This window comes from Quercus lobata, chromosome 1 (assembly GCF_001633185.2).
Source record: "Quercus lobata isolate SW786 chromosome 1, ValleyOak3.0 Primary Assembly, whole genome shotgun sequence".
NCBI lineage: Eukaryota > Viridiplantae > Streptophyta > Magnoliopsida > Fagales > Fagaceae > Quercus > Quercus lobata.
In genome coordinates this window covers 42,371,300-42,390,307 of record NC_044904.1, presented here as the reverse complement: position 1 = coordinate 42,390,307, position 19,008 = coordinate 42,371,300, and the positions used below count along the sequence as shown (strand labels likewise).

The window sequence follows — 19,008 nt, the reverse complement described above, 5'->3', positions numbered from 1 at the left end:
CCTTCGAATTGGAGTTGCATTACAAATGCCAGTTCAAAATCAGGCCCCCAATATGACTAGCATGGTAGGGAGATTCCTGAGCTTAGCTCATTCCATAATTCATAATTTGGCTCACTAATGGCATACATTGACGGAGAAGATGACATAGATGCAAGATTGGCAACACGAGATAGAAAGCTAATGATCCACAGCTTCAGAAACTTAACCCTAGAGGATTTTGAAGATGAAGATGAGAGAATGGAAGTCAGAAAATCATAATACCTCCCCCAATATGTCCACCCGAGTAACAAAGGGAAGCAAGATTTATTTGGGTAGTGGATGGAAAATATAGAGTGCCTGGATAACTATGCATTTTACTAGCCCACAAACATGGAAGTTGATGGTGAAAGTATAGATTATATGGATGAAGACCCTAGAGTGTTGATGCTTGATGGGAAATTTAGACCCCAATTGATAGAATTAACAAGTTTTAAACCCAAGTTGTTAATTAGATTTATTATGAATAAAACTTGTTAAAACAAATAAACATCAATATCATGTCAAAATCATGCAACAGAAAAATAAATAATACAAGATATGATGACCCAGGAAAACCAATTAAACAAACTAGTTTCACAGTAAAAAACTTGGGGGGAAACCTTCCCGAAAAGCAATTCACTATAATAAAGAGAAGTTCCAAATCTAGTACAAAACCTTTGTCCCTAGACTCTACAATCCCCATAGATGAACTTACAGCAAAAACCTTCTACCGCTTCAGAACCTCTAAACTCTTCAATATATGAACACCACCCTTTTTGCACGGATCCAGTACGTGATTAACCAATGATGCACGGCTCCCAAGACGTGACTAACACACCAACTAGAAGAAGATGTTGGCTAAAAAGTTCTTTACTTCATTAACAATGAAGATCAAAAAGCACTTGGTTACAAAACCCTAAGGCGCAAAGACACAATAGCTTCTTTCAGAGAGAATAAGGCATCGGTCACATTTTGCATATGTTCTCCTTGTATTTTCTTATGTGACGGCCTCTAAAATAAGTCTTATATAAGTCTAGGGTTAGGAGAAAAAAAGTCCCAAAAACACATTCACGGATTCCAATAAAACAGATCAGAATTTATGATTCTTTCTTAAACCTCGATAGATAGCAGGTGTCGAGGGGACAAAATTTTGCTCAATCGATCGACCTAGCTATCGAGAGGTGTCGAGATTGTGATAAGAAGCAACTGAAGAGCTCGACAGATAAGCTAGGTGTTGAGAGGTGTCGTGCAGCTATCGAGTTTTAAAATTCAGTACTTTCTCACTTGATTCTCGGACAGACTTGCATGGCTTTAACACTTGAACTTGAAACCTTGTTTCTTGAAGTATTAAAAACATCTAGATCTACCCAATTACAAGTAAAGTGCGTTTTGTCAAAGGATTAGCCAATTAAATAAAATAGTGACATATGTTCCTAACAAGTGAATCACATATGTCCTAACAATGCTAAAGGAAGAAGGAACTCACTAGGAGCCAACTGCCATTGTCAAAGCCATAACTGAGTTGAAGAACTGGGCATTAGAGGGAGCTACCCACCCCATGGAAGACCCTCTGAAGAAGATCAAGACCATTAAGCCACTCACTCCTGCCAAAAACATTGTTTTCATCCCCATTGAGTCTATCTCTGCTAGTATTGTTATTCCTATTGAGTCTGTTAGTGATTGTGTTTCTATTCCTATAGAGTCCATTTCTGTTAAGTCTGTTAAGAACTCTACTCTTTATAATATGATTTCTGATTCAACTTATTTGTTAACTTTGAATGTTTTTATTTCTGAAATTAGTAAGGAAGCTTTTAATAATGAGTAATTAAAACAAGGACATGTATAACCCATAAAAGAAGAAACCCAATCTATTAACTTGGGAGCTGATGATGAACCGAAGATGGTCCAAATTGGTAATACCTTAACCTCCTCTGAGAAGGATGCATTAGTCACACCACTGAAGGAGTTCAAAGAGGTGTTTGCATGGTCATAAAAGGATATGCCCGAGATTGATACAGATATAGTACAACATTGCATTCCTACAGACCCCGCCATGAAGCCAATCAAGCAGAAGCTAAGAAGGATAAAGCCAGAGTGGACTCTTAGGATCAAAGAAGAAGTTGAGAAACTATACAATACGGGATTCTTAAGGGCGGTCAACTACCCAAAATGGTTAGCCAATGTGGTTCCGGTACCAAAGAAGAATGGGAAAGTGAAAATGTGTGCAGAGTTCAAAGGCCTTAACAAGGTTAGCCCAAAGGATTATTTTCCCTTGCCTTATATTGATATCTTGGTTGATAACACAGCAGGACATGCATCGCTGTCATTCATGGATAGCTTGTCAGGATACAATCAGATAAAGATGGCTCCAGAAGATATGGAGAAGACATCCTTCATTACTCCATGTGGGGCACATTGCTACAAGGTCATGCCATTTGGCCTTAAGAATGATGGTGCCACTTACCAACAGGCAGCCACTACTCTGTTGCATGATTTGATACACAAGGAAATATAATTTTATGTAGATGACATGATAGTGAAGTCCAAAGACCGTGAAGGGCACATATCAGCTTTATGAAAGTTCTTTGAGAAAATCTGATTTTACAAGTTGCGGTTGAATCCAAAGAAATGCACTTTCGGCGTGACATCCGGAAAATTTTTGGGATTTATGGTAAGTCAGAGAGGAATTGAATTGGATCTTGAGAAGATAAAGGCAATTGTAGAGATGAAGCCTCCAAGGACTAAGAAGGAGATCTGAGGGTTTTTAGGGAGGATACAATACATAAGCAAGTTCATAGCCTAACTCACCATGACATGTGAACCACTTTTTGATTTCTCAAGAAAGAAGTTCCCACAATGTGGAATGAACAATGCCAAGAGGCTTTTGAGAAGATTAAGAGTTATTCGATGAAGCCATCAATACTAATGAAGCAACTAATCAGAACCATGGAAGATGTATTTTGATCACTTAGAGTTAGAACCATGGAAGATGTATTTTGATGGAGCAACTAATCAAAACGGAAGTGGCATTGGAGTTCTCCTAATTTCTCTAAAATGGACACACATCCCATTCTCTGGTAGGCTCAACTTTCCTGCCACCGAATATGAAGCTTGCATTATGGGGTTACAAGCAGCCTTAGGTCTCGGAGTGAAAGAGTTAGAAGTGTATGGTGACTCAGCTTTGATAATTTCTCCCTATGAACCCCTTATAGAGAGTCATCTTTCCTTTTGCAGTTTGGCTAATTTGGAAAAGCAAGAACCAAGCCATGTTCAAGAGGAAGAATCAAAACCCAAAGTTGGCTGCAAAAATCGTCAATCAAACTGTAGAGTTCATTCACTACGCCTTGTCTCCTAGAACTTCAACCCTTAAAATGGTCCAAGGATTCGTTGGGAAAGGCCTCCTACAGGCTGGGTGAAGCCTAACACTGATGGATTAGCTATTGGCAAACTGGGTATTGCTAGATGTGGTGGTATCATCAGATATATAAATGGCCTTTGGGTGATTGGTTTTTCCAGAAGAATTGGGATTACTAACAGTTTTGTAGTTGAGTAGTAGGGCCTCCAAGATGGTCTAATTATATGTTGTACTCTTTAGGTATTTTATCTCTAGAAATAGAGCTAGATGAAAAAGCAATTGTGGATGTTCTAGGTAACTCAGTATATGTAAATAATGTGGTTTTTCCTATTTTGGATTATTGCAGGCAACTAGCCCAATTTTGACACTATTATCGTGAAGCTAATCAGTGTGCTAACAGCCTTGCAATGATAAGATCTAGTCAAGATTTAAATTTTATCTCTTTTGATAGTTTGCTTGTGGCCTTAATCAATGTTTTTGAGGACAGCCTCAATGGGATGTACTCTAATAGGCTTTGCCCTGAACCTACTGAAGTTTCTTAGTTTCTTTTATTAATCTCTAATTACTATATATATATATATATATATAAGGATATAACCTAAAAGAAAATAGTAACAATTGCCTTTTCTTTTCTTTTCTTTTTTTAAGTGTAGATCTAGTGAAGATTAGGATGAAAAAAGAAGACTGTGAAAGAGTATGGTCATTCACTTATAAATAGGATTGCATATTTTTCCCCCTCTATTATATTAAAAATACTATTTCCTTACTATTTTTCAATCATTCTCTCACACCCACCACTTCAACTCACCTTAACCAAAAACCCATAGCTTTGCCTTCACTACTAATTATGTTTTCCCATTTAACCAAAATCCAAAAGCAACCCAAAAAAAAACTCATCCTTCCCAATTCAAAACATGAATCCCATAATGGTATGAGTTGATCGTTGCCTTTTCACCACCACCTCCATTGTCAAGAGCTTGGTAACGACAACTTACAAACCCTTATGCCCTTAAGTTACCAAGCGTTTTATTCGCTCAAAGGAGAATCAAAAATACTAGATCCTCTAAAAACAAAATTGGTTTCTATCATAGGTTTACATTGAGCTACTAGAGAGAGAAAGAGGTGCTAGAGTTTAAAGGAAAACAAACAATAAAATAATCCATAACCTAAGCTACAATGCTAGTTAATTTTGAATGAGCACAGCATGCATTATGGTTAGTATCTTGCTAGTCTAATGTGACTGTATTTTACACAAGTTTTTAACTTTGTTTGTCCCATGCTAAGAGCATTAGCATCCGAGATTCTAAAAAATATCATATTTTACCATCTCAAAAGCTATTTTATCTATTTTACAATACCATTTTACAACTCACCCAACATCTCAATTCTTATTTTTCACATCAAACTCTAATACTTTTAATTTTTTATTCATTTCATTCTCTATTTCTCTTTCTTCCTCATCATCTCTCTCTTCACTTCACTCTATTTTCCTCACCATTTCTCTCTCTTCACCCACAATCAAAACCAAACATCACCTTCACAATCAAAGCCAGCCAACAACTCAACCAAAACCCATCCAAGAATCAAACCCATAGAAAAAAAAAATAAAAATAAAAACCACAGAGATCAAAAGCCACAAACCCCACTGCAATCAAAGGCCACAAAAATACAGCCACAGCAGCCACCACCGATCTGTGACCTCTACCCTGATCTCCATGCTAACCAACCACGAACCCACTCAATCATCACCCACAAACACAACAATAGCACAACAAATACCCAACAATGCAAGACCCACCACCACCACCACAAGATTGACCACCACCAAACATAGCATATACTCACCACCACTGCCATGGCGAGATTGACCTCCACCCTGGTCCGTGAGCATCGCAAGACTTTTGGCACTAGATCAAAGAGAGAGACAAAGAGCTTGGGGTTGGAAAGAACAACCAATGTTCACGGTGGTGATGACAAAGAGAGACAACAAAATCAGAGAAGAGAGAGAGGAGTGGTGATGTTGATGGAGAGAGAGAAGAACAAGAGAAAGAGAGCAAACAGAGAAAAGAGAGAGACATTAAAAAATTATTTTTTAAAAAAAAAAAAAAAAACTTGCTATAGTAACGTCTTACATGTAGCTTGATTGTAAAAGATTTTACAATCGGAAGCTCAGATAATGCATTCCTTTTGTGCTTTGATGCTAAAATAGAGCATATTATGAGTTTTACAACTCCATATACTAATGCTCTAATACTCTTAACATGATAAATATTTATCTCCTAACACTGAACTACATCACATTATATATTTGTTTTGGGGGAAAAAACACTAAACTATATAAAGGGTGCCTTTTATTTCAAGACCTGAGAACAATGATCTTTTATATCATGAACACAAAGCATTTTGGATCCGTATGTTCAAATCAATATACTTTTTTTAAGTAAACTACACTGAACTCCCTCAAGGCTTAGGAAATTGCAGAAACCCCCTCCTACCCGTGGTTGTTATTTATATTTTATTTTTTTATAAAAAGAAACAATCTTGTATAACCAATCTAGTTAGTAAACATTATTTTGAAATTATTCTAGATGAGAATTCAATTGACAAATATGTATTTCAAATTCATTTGTAATAGACATAGACGATCATAACTTCATAAGGACTTATCTATATATATATATATATATATATAACCAAAACTTTTGAAACTCTCACAATTTTCTATGTCAACATTATTTAAATAAATAAATAAATTTAATTTTACTATAAAACTGGAAAAAAAAAATTCTCTGCCACTTAAAAACAAAACCCAATAATACTTCTTCTTCTTCTTCTTCCCCGTTCCACTTCTCTGTCATCCAATACACGCCTCACGGTCAAACCTTCGCCGTCGTCCAAAACAGACCCTACGGCCAAAGCCCTTCTCCATCATCCAAAACCCAAACCCATATTAGCTCAAACACCCGATCCCATTCCCCTTCTCTGTTGTCCAAAACACCTCTGAAGTGATTCACTCCAATCGCAGATACAGGTCAGCCAAACCCCTTCTCCGTATCAGACCATTCTCTCTGTATTTCTCAATTAATCTTTTTATGTCAATTTAGGGATTTTGTCTTTAATTAGGTTTTTCTATCATTTTAGGGATTTCACTTCCTAACCCTCGGGTGTGTTGGGTTTTGGCCGTCGACTGCAACTGAAGCCAGTCTCCTCTGTAAAGGAAGTCCAAACTCGAGGTAAGAATTCTGATTTGCTCTTCAATTGAAAACCTACCTGCCCAGTTTTTCTTCCAATATACTGTTCTTTCTCCACTTCAATTGTTCATGGAATTTTGTTTGTGGTTATGGGTGATCTACTTTGGTGTTTTGGGTTGCTATGGTTGGCCTTTGGTTTGCCGGCATTAAAAAAGGTTTTTTTTTTTTTTTTTTTTTAGACAGATTTGTTGGGTGGGGTAATAGACTAACAGTGGTGTTCATGGGTTGCAATAAGGTTATCCTCATGCTCAATTCTTTTGTTTTATGTATTGAATATAAATTGGATTTTCTAGCTGAAGCCTGAAATTGGTGGTATATCAATTTTCTGTCAATAAGTTTTTAATTTCTAGATTAGATTATTCTAATTTCTTTTTCAAGTTCTTTTGTTTCAGCACCTATACATCAACTAAGTTCTATTTCTTGGCCATATTTGTTAGGTGTTCAACAAAAGGCCTACAAGAGTAACTATGTACATGGGTTGTCAATTGAAATAAGAAAATAGTTGAATGTATTTCTTTAAAATGGAAACTCAAAATTTATATGTAGAGGAAAGTTTTAGAATGTATCTCTTTCAGAAGGTTACTTTTACCAAATCATTTTTGCCAGTATGTATCTCACAAATTTAACTTTTGCGTAACAGGTCAATGTTTGGCAACATCTACATGGCACCTCCTTCCATGTCTATTTGTGCAGTTTTGTTTGCCTTATATAATGTTGTACATAAGCACAACTACGGTACCCAATATACTTCCATTAGGGTGAGATATGTTAAGATGCACTTCTTATTGCAGAAAAAGATGATAAAGTAAGATCTCAAAGGTAAATGCCTTTGGTAGGTTTTGACTTACTAATGGTTGTATTTATTAAATAGTTGTAAATCCTTTGTCTTTTAATTGTGTTACTGATTCTTGTTGGAAATGTTTTGATGATCCATGTTTAGTTTATCAATTTATCAGTAAAAATGTATTTGGTACTCGAAGAACCCAGTTTTGGTCTGTACAAAACACCCGTATCTTGAATGTGTTTGGCTTTTGATTAGGAAGCTTCTATACAAAAATAAAAAATAAAAAAATAGATGGTTCTAATGTGAAATGAGTCTGCCATCATGATATGTTAGATAGTTGATGCAGAATCTGTTTTATAACTTATATTTATGACAATGATGGTTAATATCTTAGACATTGTTACCTAACAGAGGTGTAGTTATATGCAAAATGGGGTGCACTGACTTGACCTTTTTTGAAGGCTAGGTTATTTTTTTTAGTATGCTGGATTATTTTTATGTGTGTTGTTTCAAGTCCACCCTTTGGAAACTATGTAGATATTTATGTGTGTTGTTATCTATATTAGTTAGTGGGAGTGAAACTGTGGAGCACTTTGGTTTACTAATCTCTTTAAATTGTGTTATTTTAATTCAAAACTTTTGAATAAGGTTCTAAATGATGTATTATAAATTTTTGGGTGTCAATGTCACTTAGTTACTATTTTGTTATATTAGATATTACCCATAAGATAATTTTAGACAAGCTATGAGTTTTCCGTGTTTGAAAAACTGAATCTTTATCCAAATATACAGAGGCTTAAAAAGTAAAATTCCATTTTAAATTTGGGGATTTAAAAGGATTTAGTTTTTGGTATTTTGATCAGTTGGTTTTGAATTACGTGATTGGGTTAGATTTTTTTTTAATTAAGGTTTTGATTTAGACTTATTCTTCATCATCTACTGTAATTTCAAAAGGTTGTTTACTCATTTGAATGAAATTGATACCTCTTTTTGGTTGTTTAATTGTTCTGATAATGATTGATTTTGTTTATTTGTTTGGTGTTTTCAGGTTCCCAAAGCGGTTTATTTAGGCTATTATCGGATCGGCCTCAACCTCCGACTCATGGTTTGAGTTTTTCACAAAGACAGTGCTTAGTAAAGGCGTTACACACTGAGCCAAAACATAATGATTTGATGGCCCCTGGTGAGTGCAAAAGTTTGAGTTTGAATTTTTTTTACAAAGTCATTATCTTTTTCAATCATTTGTTATTATTTTAATGATTTAATTTAAAATATATTTCTTTAAACAACTTCATTTCAAGTAGTATCATCCTTATTAGTTTATGTACTTTGATGACGTGCTTCCTTATGCTCTGAAGAGTTAAGGAGGCTGTGTATGGGGCTTGCAAAAAATATGATGGGGATGTGCAGAGTGATGTGTTAGCATAAGATTTGTGTCTATATGAGAATAATTTGTGCTTGACATATTGTTCATTGTAGCTTTTGCTACTTTTGTTGTAAATGAATGGACCTAGGGTTGTATTTTAAAATTTTGTTATTTAAGATCCAAAAAAAGGTCTCCATATGTTTTATTTTTTTAAGGTATTGATATCTTGGATTTGTATAAAAATGTTTGCTTTCTTTGTAGGGTTTGGTGTTGTTGGCACACAAAAAGCTCATTAGGGAGAAGCTTGCAGAAGAGGCTGACGAAACGTCAAGCAGGGGAGGCCAAGAGGGAATATTACTTGGTAACAAGTATTTCATACCCGACTGCATTGTTCAAGAGCTACTGTTGCATTAAGGTTGCATCAATTAAGTGCTACTACATATTGAGACAAACAAATTTAATTCTATGCAACACTCAATCAAATTAAATCATTTTGAGTTCAAGCCTAAGGTAGACTTGGCAGTGTATGAAAATTGAGAAATAGATGTCTTGATTTGGTTGGATGAAAGTTTTTGAATTAGCGGAGTGAATGTATTTTTATATTGTTGATTTTTTTCCCATTTAGATTGGAGTCTCATGCATTCCTTTTTTCTTTTTTATCAAAAAAAAAAAATGAGATCTCAAATTTCACATGCCTTTCTTTCAACTCTTTTAAATAATAATATTATTACTCTGCTCTTTTTTCTTTGTTTGGTTGATGGGATGTTATTCAAAATTTAAGTCAATTATTTTTTAAAATTGCACTTAATTTGGTTAGATGGTCCATACTCCTAAATTTCAGATTTCTATTTTTGTTCTCTTTGCTTGGTTAGTGTGGAAGTTCAAGAAGGTTATGGAATTAAGAAATGGGATTTTGGCAATTTTCTTTTGCTCAACGATTAGGATTTGCCAAATAGAAGCTAATGTTGAATTTGGCAAAATTAATTTTATTTTGGATTAGCACAAGACACCATTATTTGATTGGAATATTTTAGACTTAAAGTAACATCTTAAACTACAAATGAAAAATGCATTCAACAGAAGAAGAAAAATAAATCAAGATGATTTTGCATATGTTATATACATTTCACATTTATGTAAAAACTTTCCGTGCATAGCGCGGGTTAGCGACTAGTTTGTTTATAAATCAAAATATTAAGGGGTGGAATGTCATTTTTTTTTAAAAAAAAAAAAGAGGGACTTTTTCATATTTCCCCAAGCCTCAAGGCAGCTTATTGTAATTTATGGGATTTATCTTAGGGTGGAGGTGTGGGGGGTATGTTCAAGATACAACAAGCATAAAATTGAATGGTTCAGTAAGTAGCTAGAGATATTTGCTAGTTTCTAATATGTTTTATGGGTTATGCTAACGAGTACCCTTAAGACATTGGTTAATAATCCATTTTAGGAAAATTTTGACATCACTTTTATGGGAAATGAAAAAAGCTGTCAAAATATTAATTGTTTTTTTTTTTATTTTCCCATAAAAACTTTCTTTAAATGAATTAATAATAATAATAGCCTAATTTTGCATATTTATATCATTATTAGAAAAACATTATCATACTTATTTTGAGTTAATTCATACATTTTATAGTTAATTTTGGAACAATACTAAATAATCAATTTTGTGCTTAATTGAATTTTAATGTGTGAATTTGTCATTTGTAGGATAATGAAATTAAATAAGTGGATTTGTGCAAAGAAGAAAGCTAATGGACTTTAATTTTACAAGGGTCATAATGAAGTCAAAAAAAGCCAACCCAATTAAATTCGAGTCTAATTAAGGCAAGGAATTAAAGGAAATTTGCACCAAATCCAAATCCAATTCGGATTAGGATTTTAGCCTGCGCACCGGTTAGTATTTGGAGCATAACCTTCGGCTCAGATATCCAATCGAGATGATTCAAGTTGGGCTGGAAAGCTAACTTAAAGGGCTACAACTTTGTAGTTTACCAAAAGTCCTAATTCTAGTGTTAAATGGGCCAAAAACGTCAGTTAAGTGAAACCTAAAAATCTAAGATTTTCTCCAAACAAGAATTCAACTTATAATAGGATTCTTTGATCTATTTAAAGGCTCTTTACGGCAAGATTTAGAGAGGAGAGCTGCTGTAGAACATAATTTAGGTTTTCTTAAAGTTTATTTACAATTTTTAGAGTTCTATTTGTGTGCTAGAAGTCTTGCTAAGATAAGGGATAAAACCCAACCGTTTATTGGTATGTTCTTAATAATTATTTTTTTTGTTTTAATGCTTATGTTTTTATGTTTTTTATTATTTTACTCATCTAGAAAAGTGTTTAATTCTGTATAATCATTTAATTTATCAAAAACTCCGAGCACGTCAGATACTTAGTATTCCCTACGAACTAATTCACTAATTTTGTTTTACCTAAAATCAATCAATTGCATGAAACTATCTTAGACAACTAATTCTTGAGCTTTTTTTTTTTTTTTTTTTTTTTTCTTTTGATAGGTAATTAATTCTTAAGTTTTTATTATTAAATCATCCGACTAAGATCATCCTTCATATAAATTTTAATTGAGTTATAAAATAAATATTGTTAAAACTACCAATAGATGTGTTGTGTGTGAATGCCTAAATCTTAATTCCTTAATATATTGTTATTTTCTCTCAATTTATATTATCTTTACTAAACTATCAAAAATCTCTTCAGTTCAACTTTATTATTTTAGTTTTATTCTCTTGTGGTTTGCTAATCAATTCATTTTGCCCTGTGAATTCAACCTCGGACTTTCCGAGTTATTACTTCGTCACAATCTTGCATTTGGGAGCATTATTTAAGTCCTATCAATTAACCAATGCTCTAAGGGCATTGTTAGCATTTTCCTATATATTTTCTAGGAAGGCCATAAAAAAAACATTTACCATTATATAAGTTAAAGGCATTAGTAACAGGCGTATTACAATCATAGCACTGCATATCCATACAACATCAACATGCAAAACTTAGATGCCATCTGGTCTCATCAGTTGATATTCTATGCATACCCAGTCATTCCAACAGCTGAGCTTGCACGATTTGTTTTGCTAGCAACCTGAGTAGTTGCCTTGGTGAAGTACATGTAGTAATACACATTGAGAATCATTGTTGCAACCACAAATACGGCACCAGCAATAAAGACACCTTTCCGCAATGTTTCACATGAGAAGCTTTGAGCATAAATCATAGACCGATACTTGGTGTGGTAAGCATTCCTCGTTGCACCTGCAATTAGACATGCTTCTGCAACCAGAAAAGTCACCCTGCAGATGCATAAAATGAAAAATTAGCCCATCTTTGTAATCAATATATTATGTTTGCCAGAAATTTATTCTATAGAGTGGTACAGAAGAGTTAAAATATCCCATAGAGAGAGAGAGAGACGCTAACAAGGCACGTGGAATTTCATATGACATAATGCTATGGAATTTCTATACCCTGACAAGGCACGTGGTGAATTCCAAAGGTCATCAGTTTCAAAAATTACAAATGAAACTCGTCCAACAAGAAAATGCATGGGCACAAGCATATATATATATATATATAGTTAATAGTATGAATAAAGCACACTTCCCAGATTTAAGTGCACACACCACCAAATGGAGGTGGAAGGGGTTGTCACAGAAACAGACAGACATATAAATCAGAAAAAATTTATCAGGACATCAAATGCATTGATCAAACAATACAAAAGAGGCAATAGATGATGCTCACTGAAAATTAGTACTGCTAAAATGCATGGGCACAGGCATATATATATATATATATATATAGTTAATAGAATAAAGCACACTTCCCAGATTTAAGTGCACACACCACCAAATGGAGGTGGAAGGGGGGGTCACAGAAACAGACAGACATATAAATCAGAAAAAATTTATCAGGACATCAAATGCATTGATCAAACAATACAAAAGAGGCAATAGATGATGTGCACTGTAAATTAGTACTGCTTGTAATGAATGGTCTATATTGATTCTTAATACAACAATGTTGTTAAATGGTGCCCCCACGTACATACGCACAAGAACAGAAGAAAATGTAACTAGGTCAACCAGAATTCTCACCATGATGAGACAAAATAAATGATAGACCAGGCTCGACTCCCACCAGGAGCTAAAGGTATCCCAAAACACATGCACTTTGTCACACCCATAAGTAGAGATTCGCCAGAAAGAAGGAACAAGAAAGCACCAACTCCATATCCAGTTGCAACGTCTGAGTTGTAAACACAGTAACTTTCATTCGTTCGAGGATCTACTTCTATATGGCCCTGTTGTGAAGAAAGATAATTGCCTGAATGCTATATCTTAGCTTAATGAAAAGCATGCATGATTATCCACAAGTGTCAAAAATCAGCACATGATTCCCACTATTGTCAAACAAAGCATAGTTTGTGATTTTAAATGTGGGAAAGTTCCCTCTTTTTTTCTTTTCTTTTTTTTTTCCATTTGTTGTCTTATTTTATTAAGTACAGCAGGTTACATGTGATCCCTCGCTGTGAGGGAAACATGAGGATTCAAAAAATAGAAAAGGATAAATATAAACATTAATATTTATCTTTTCCAATAGTTTGTGCCTGTACATTGCTAAACTGCAAGGGAGTTGTAGGTAATCATTGAACTGTATGAGTATGACATGTTGCAGTGAGTATAAGGCAGCTTTAGTTTGTTGCTAGTCTATAGAGCATGTACAAATGCCAGAATGCTTCCATTCTTGACTTACAAATCCTCAAAAGAATAATCATCAAAAAAATGCTCATTTCTATCCTTTATTTTTACTGAATAAATATATTTACTAATAACTCTGTATACAGTACATATTTTACACCTGTAATAACTAATAAGCATTATATACTGCCACTAATTGCAAAGTCTCTAACAGTTTGATGATGCTATGTCACCATTTGATACATACTTCTATCAATCACTAGGAAGGAAGCAAGCAATGTATATGTGTATAAGTCTTAGGCTATTAATAGAAGATGATAATTATAAGCACTCCATCTACATCTTGAATAAATATGTGAAATTAGAAAGAAGACAATGAAATAAAGTAGAGAGACGAGAGAGAGAGAGAGAGAGAAAGAGAGAGAGAAGGAATTAATGTGATTCGGCCTAACAACCTACGTCAACAACAAAAAGCCCTTAATTGCTATATCTTTACAATTAAGCTCTATATATCACAATGAACCCATAGAAGGATATTTACAGTAGCCTAAATCCTAGACTAATACATATTCAAGACTTGCAATACAAGTAGAACTAGGATTTCTTGTACACAAAGTAGGAATGAACTTGAGCCTTGACTAGGATTGTGCCTTGGTAGTTAAACTCAAGATTTGGAGACAACTTGATTTTGGAGGAAAAAAAGAGTAAGACGGACCTTGAAGAAAGGCATGACTACGTGGACCAAATAAACTACAAATTACACACTAGAATGAGACCAAACATACAATGATTAAGGCTTGAATGATGAGCACAACACATATTATACTGGTGGAGGACATTTATCAAAGGTGTGGTTTGAAATACTCTGCTTGACAATGATAAAGATGAGTGGCCGTAAAAAAGGCATAAAGGCTGTCAATCATAGGTGTGGTCTAAGTAACATTGCATGAATACGATGAAGGCACATGACCACAAAGAAACCCAATAAAGGAGACTATCGATAAGAATGGTGCGTGACACTCAACCAAGATGGCTGAAGATGCATGATTATAAGAAAGTTGAAATTGCTGAGATCATCTTGTGAGAAAATATCATATCTGAGAAAGTCACGTATGAGGTGTCCAGCTGTTGTCCACAACAAGGAATAAATCGAGGTGATCCTGCAAAGTGGCTGGAAACAATAGTGAAAGAGAAAAACTTGATCTTGCAATTTAAAGATATAAACTAATAGAGGCCACAAAATCCTGACATTGATAATGATAACACATGGTCTATAGATATTATAAAGATTTAGAGGAACCATTGGTCTTGCACTGTTAACAGAAAATTAAAATGTAAAAGCCCAACACATAGTAGTAAAGGCTACTTCAAATTACAAATTGGGCTTATGAAGTTGGTTGCCCTGCATAAGATGAGCTACAGACTAGAGCCCAACAACAATTAATGAGGTACACTGGTATGTCCTAGTCACCAAATGGGGAATGATGATTTGGGTGGCTTCTGACTTCAGTTGTATTAACTATTTAACAAGCAAGTTTCCAATATCATGGCCCACCTATCTGACCATGCTAGCCACTGAAACAAGAGAGTGAAATTTCTAACACAAGTTCTGCCCCTTAGCCCTTCATGAGGGAAAGTGATGGTGGAGGATCAAAAGAGTTGTTTAAACCCATGGGCCTGTTTATAAAAAAAAAAAAAAAAAAAAAAAAAAAAAAAAAAAAAAAAAGGAAGTAGAAAGAAACAAACTTTCCATACAAAGATGCAATGGTAAGGCAAGCTTCCTGGTGCGAGGGTTGTAACAGGCTAAAGGCACACAAAGATAAAATGCTGTGGAACCTGCTGAGGAGGATATTTGATATGTGCTTGAGCTTGTTGCCCATCAACTTGAAGAGCTTCTTGAAGACCGTAGTGGTCTCATTCTTGCCCAAAGCTTTTCGAAGACACCGATATGACTAGTCCATATTTTGGCAACACGATGGACCAAACCAAAAGACTTTTCCAGAACAAGAGTTGTGATCCAAGGAGGCAATGACAACGATAAAGAGGAGAGACCAACGACAAAACAGTGAGCATGACCCAACTTGATCCTTTGCGAAAGTTCTTGATCTAGGTAGAGGATGGGCAACACAACTTTGGCGGCGGCAAGCAAGGCTCCAGCAGCAGCTATGTGAGTGGGGGTGAGGATGGTGACGGCAGCAAGAGGACTTTTGGCAAAGTTACAATTGAAGTGAAAGAGGAAAAACCTCACAACCAACAAAGAAATAAAGGCCCATGAAAACCTATTCCTGAGTAGGCCATTTTTGTGGTCTGTGTTGACTCTCTGAGTCCTAAGAGGCTAAGAGAGAGTAACAGAAACAAGAGGAATCAATATTTTGAATTTTTTCTTTTTTTTTTTTTTACATGAAAGAATAGAATTTTGTGGTGTCAATTGCAGATTTCGTAGATGATGGTCTTGACAGATTGTATAAGTTATGGGACTTGGATCTAATTGGCTGAGAGAGAGAGAGGGAATCAGCATTGTGTAGCATGATGAAACGCATCCACAGCAGAAAGACATTGATGACTACATCTTTACTATTAAGGTCTATCTATTACAATAAACCCATAGTAACGAATTTATTGTAGGCGAAACCCTAGACCAATACAAAATACAATACTTGAAATACAAGTACAATTAGGATTTCATTGTTTGCACACGAAATACGATTGGACTAGGTCCTTATGTAGGATTAGAACTTGATATCTTTAGTAAAATAAATAAAAAGAAGCACGCTGTTGTTCCAATAACATATTGCCAATTCTTACGCCACATGCAGGAATACAGTCTAACCTAGTAAACACAGGCAGGCGTACAGTACAGGTATGGATACAGCTACAACAAGGCGACACAAGCAATTGGGATTTTCCCAAATAAAGTGTCCGTGCTTCCTAGAGTCTAGCAGCCTGACCATAGTTTGCCTAAATGAAGTAATGAATAAACTTTGCATTAATTAATAAACATTTAAGAAGCTAATGTCAGTAAGATGACAGCAATGAAACTCCAATTGAGAACCAAAATGATTTTAAATTTAATAGAAAGCAAGCTAGGCAGTGAAAAGTTACTCATCCAAAAGAGAATCAGAGAGCAATCCGTAAAATATATAATATAAATAAATAAATAAGGTACCTTTTCCCTACCCAGCAGAGCAATAGTAAAGTCTAAAGAAAAAAAAATGAGACACAAAACCCTACTGCAGGAATAAAAAGAAAACAAAAGCTAAACAATAAACTTATAGATCTCAATCATCCAGGTAACAAAATCTCAGTAACCCATTAATTAAACAAACAGGAAAGGCCCAAGAGAAGAAAAAAAAAAAAAACAATTAATTTAGAGAGAAAAGTAGAAATGAGAAGAACCCCAACTGGAATCACATCTGAAAAAGTGAAACTTTAAAAGTGAAAGGTAAAAGAAGATACTTACAACGCTTCTTCGTCTCTCAGCAGCAATGGAGAAGCCAAAGGCCACTAAGCTTAGAACAACCACCAAAACGTGCACCAGGGTCGAGCCCTTCCCTTCTCCCATCCCTTCTTCCAAAGTAGAACTAGAGAGAGAGCACAATGTCAATCTGAGAGAGAGAGAGATATCAGCGAGTGAAGTGAGCTAGTACTGATTTACTAAAAGGGAGTTGAGAGAGAACACAGTGAGTGAGAGAACTTTACTCAACTTTTTGTACGTAGTGGAGTGGAAAGCAGTGAAAGGTTGTGTTTGAAGAGGAAAAAAGTGGAATCTTAGACCCACTCGCTGAGACAGAGCGTTGTACACAGGCGTAGAGATATATAGTCATACTGATACAGCGGTATGGAAGTGTTGGACACGCGGAAAGACAAGCGTGGGTGTTTTTAGCATGAACACACGACGAGACGGGTTAAAAGAGGTCATTGGCTACTATGAAATCATTCCTTCGAAGTCATCTTGACTTTTGAGTTACGAGGGTCTCTTTGATGATATACCAAAATTCAAAATGGAGAGCTATTTCACGAACCAAATCAAATGATCGGAAATAGATAGGTGTTACTAGTTTCTTAGTTCTTACCATTTTCTTTTTCTATTTGATAGGCCACAAACTGACCCTTGTGATAGAAATTAATTAATTAATTAGTCAAGTTATTAATTAATCAATTTATCATGCAAACGCGTGATAACACAAACAAATCACCAATAAACTAAATATACAGTAGAAAATAAATAATACGATAATTTGTTTATGAATGGGAAAAACCTAACGGCAAAAACCCCACCGGGTAATTTTCAGGTCACCACTCTCGAAACTCCACTATTATCACAACAAACGGTTACAAGTAAAGGAATCCAAGTACCTTACCAACCTACAGTTGAACCCTTACCCCAATACCCAATTGGACTTGTTCTGTAGTGACAGTTCTCCTTTCAAATGCATGACTCCCAGTATGTGACTAACCAATTGCGCGGATCCCAGTACGCGACTTCAATCATCAACTAAAAAGGTTGTTGGTTGCAAAGTTCTTCAGTTCATCCAAATGATGAAGATCAAGAAGATGTTTGGTCACAAAACTCTACGGTGTATATACATAGCAACTTCTTCAAGAGAGAGAGATGAACTAGGGTAAGAACTTCATCTCCGGTCACAATTTGCTTAAACAGAATTTGCTCAAACCTTGTGCAACTTATGAACTCTTTGACGGCCCTTAAACTGATCCTTTTATATGTCTAGGTTTAGGAGAAAAGAAGACCCAAAGACACATTCACGGATCCCAAGAAAATCATATTGAAATTCTGAAAATCTTAAACCTCGACAGATAACAGGTGTCGAGCAGGTGTCGAGAACACCGAATAAAGAACAACTTCCTTAAGCTTGATAGAGGCTGCTATCGAGCCAGCTGTCGAGCTTTAAAGATTTTGCACTCTGAACTTGTTTTCTTGAACAGACTTGTTTTCTTGAACAAACTTGAAAACTTCAATACTTGATCTTGAAACAAGGTTTCTTGAAGTATTTAAAACATCCTAAATCTACCCAAATACAAGTAAAGTGCGTTTTATCAAAGGATAAGTCAATTACATAAAATCATGACATATGGTCTTAACAAGTGAAACACATAGGTCCTAACAATCTCCCCCTTTGGCAATCCGTGACAAAACCACAACAAACAAATGAACATATGAGAGAAGTCATAAATCACTCAACTCATATTCACTTGTTAAATACAATAAAATTTATCCTAACACAAACTCTTGAAAAATTTTGTAAGAAGAGAGTTTATGGCAAGTAGACTTTGACAACCTGTATTTCTGAAACACTTTAAACAAAATTCATCAAAACATCTTTGTGTAAAACAGAAATAATAGATTGCATACAAGAATAAGAAGCATAAGTATAAAGGGAGAAAAAAAACAATACATGAAGGGGTAGGTGAAAGAAAAACAAACATAAATATAAATAAAGAAATAAGTACAATGTATGTCTAGAAATGGTCACAAGACCTCATGTACAAAAGTAATGTATCTA

General features: G+C 35.0%; 1 protein-coding gene across 1 annotated transcript; it reads right to left on the bottom strand.

Annotated features, from left to right (window-relative positions):
* Nucleotides 1-11,680: 11,680 nt before the first annotated feature.
* Nucleotides 11,681-17,206, bottom strand: LOC115990494. The gene is made up of 3 exons (XM_031114323.1): nucleotides 16,947-17,206; nucleotides 12,884-13,089; nucleotides 11,681-12,079 (listed from the first exon to the last, which is right to left on the bottom strand). Exons 1-3 carry the CDS (start codon nucleotides 17,046-17,048, stop codon nucleotides 11,815-11,817), a joined length of 573 nt encoding a protein of 190 aa, XP_030970183.1. The 5' UTR covers nucleotides 17,049-17,206; the 3' UTR covers nucleotides 11,681-11,814.
* Between the last annotated feature and the right edge of the window lie 1,802 nt (nucleotides 17,207-19,008).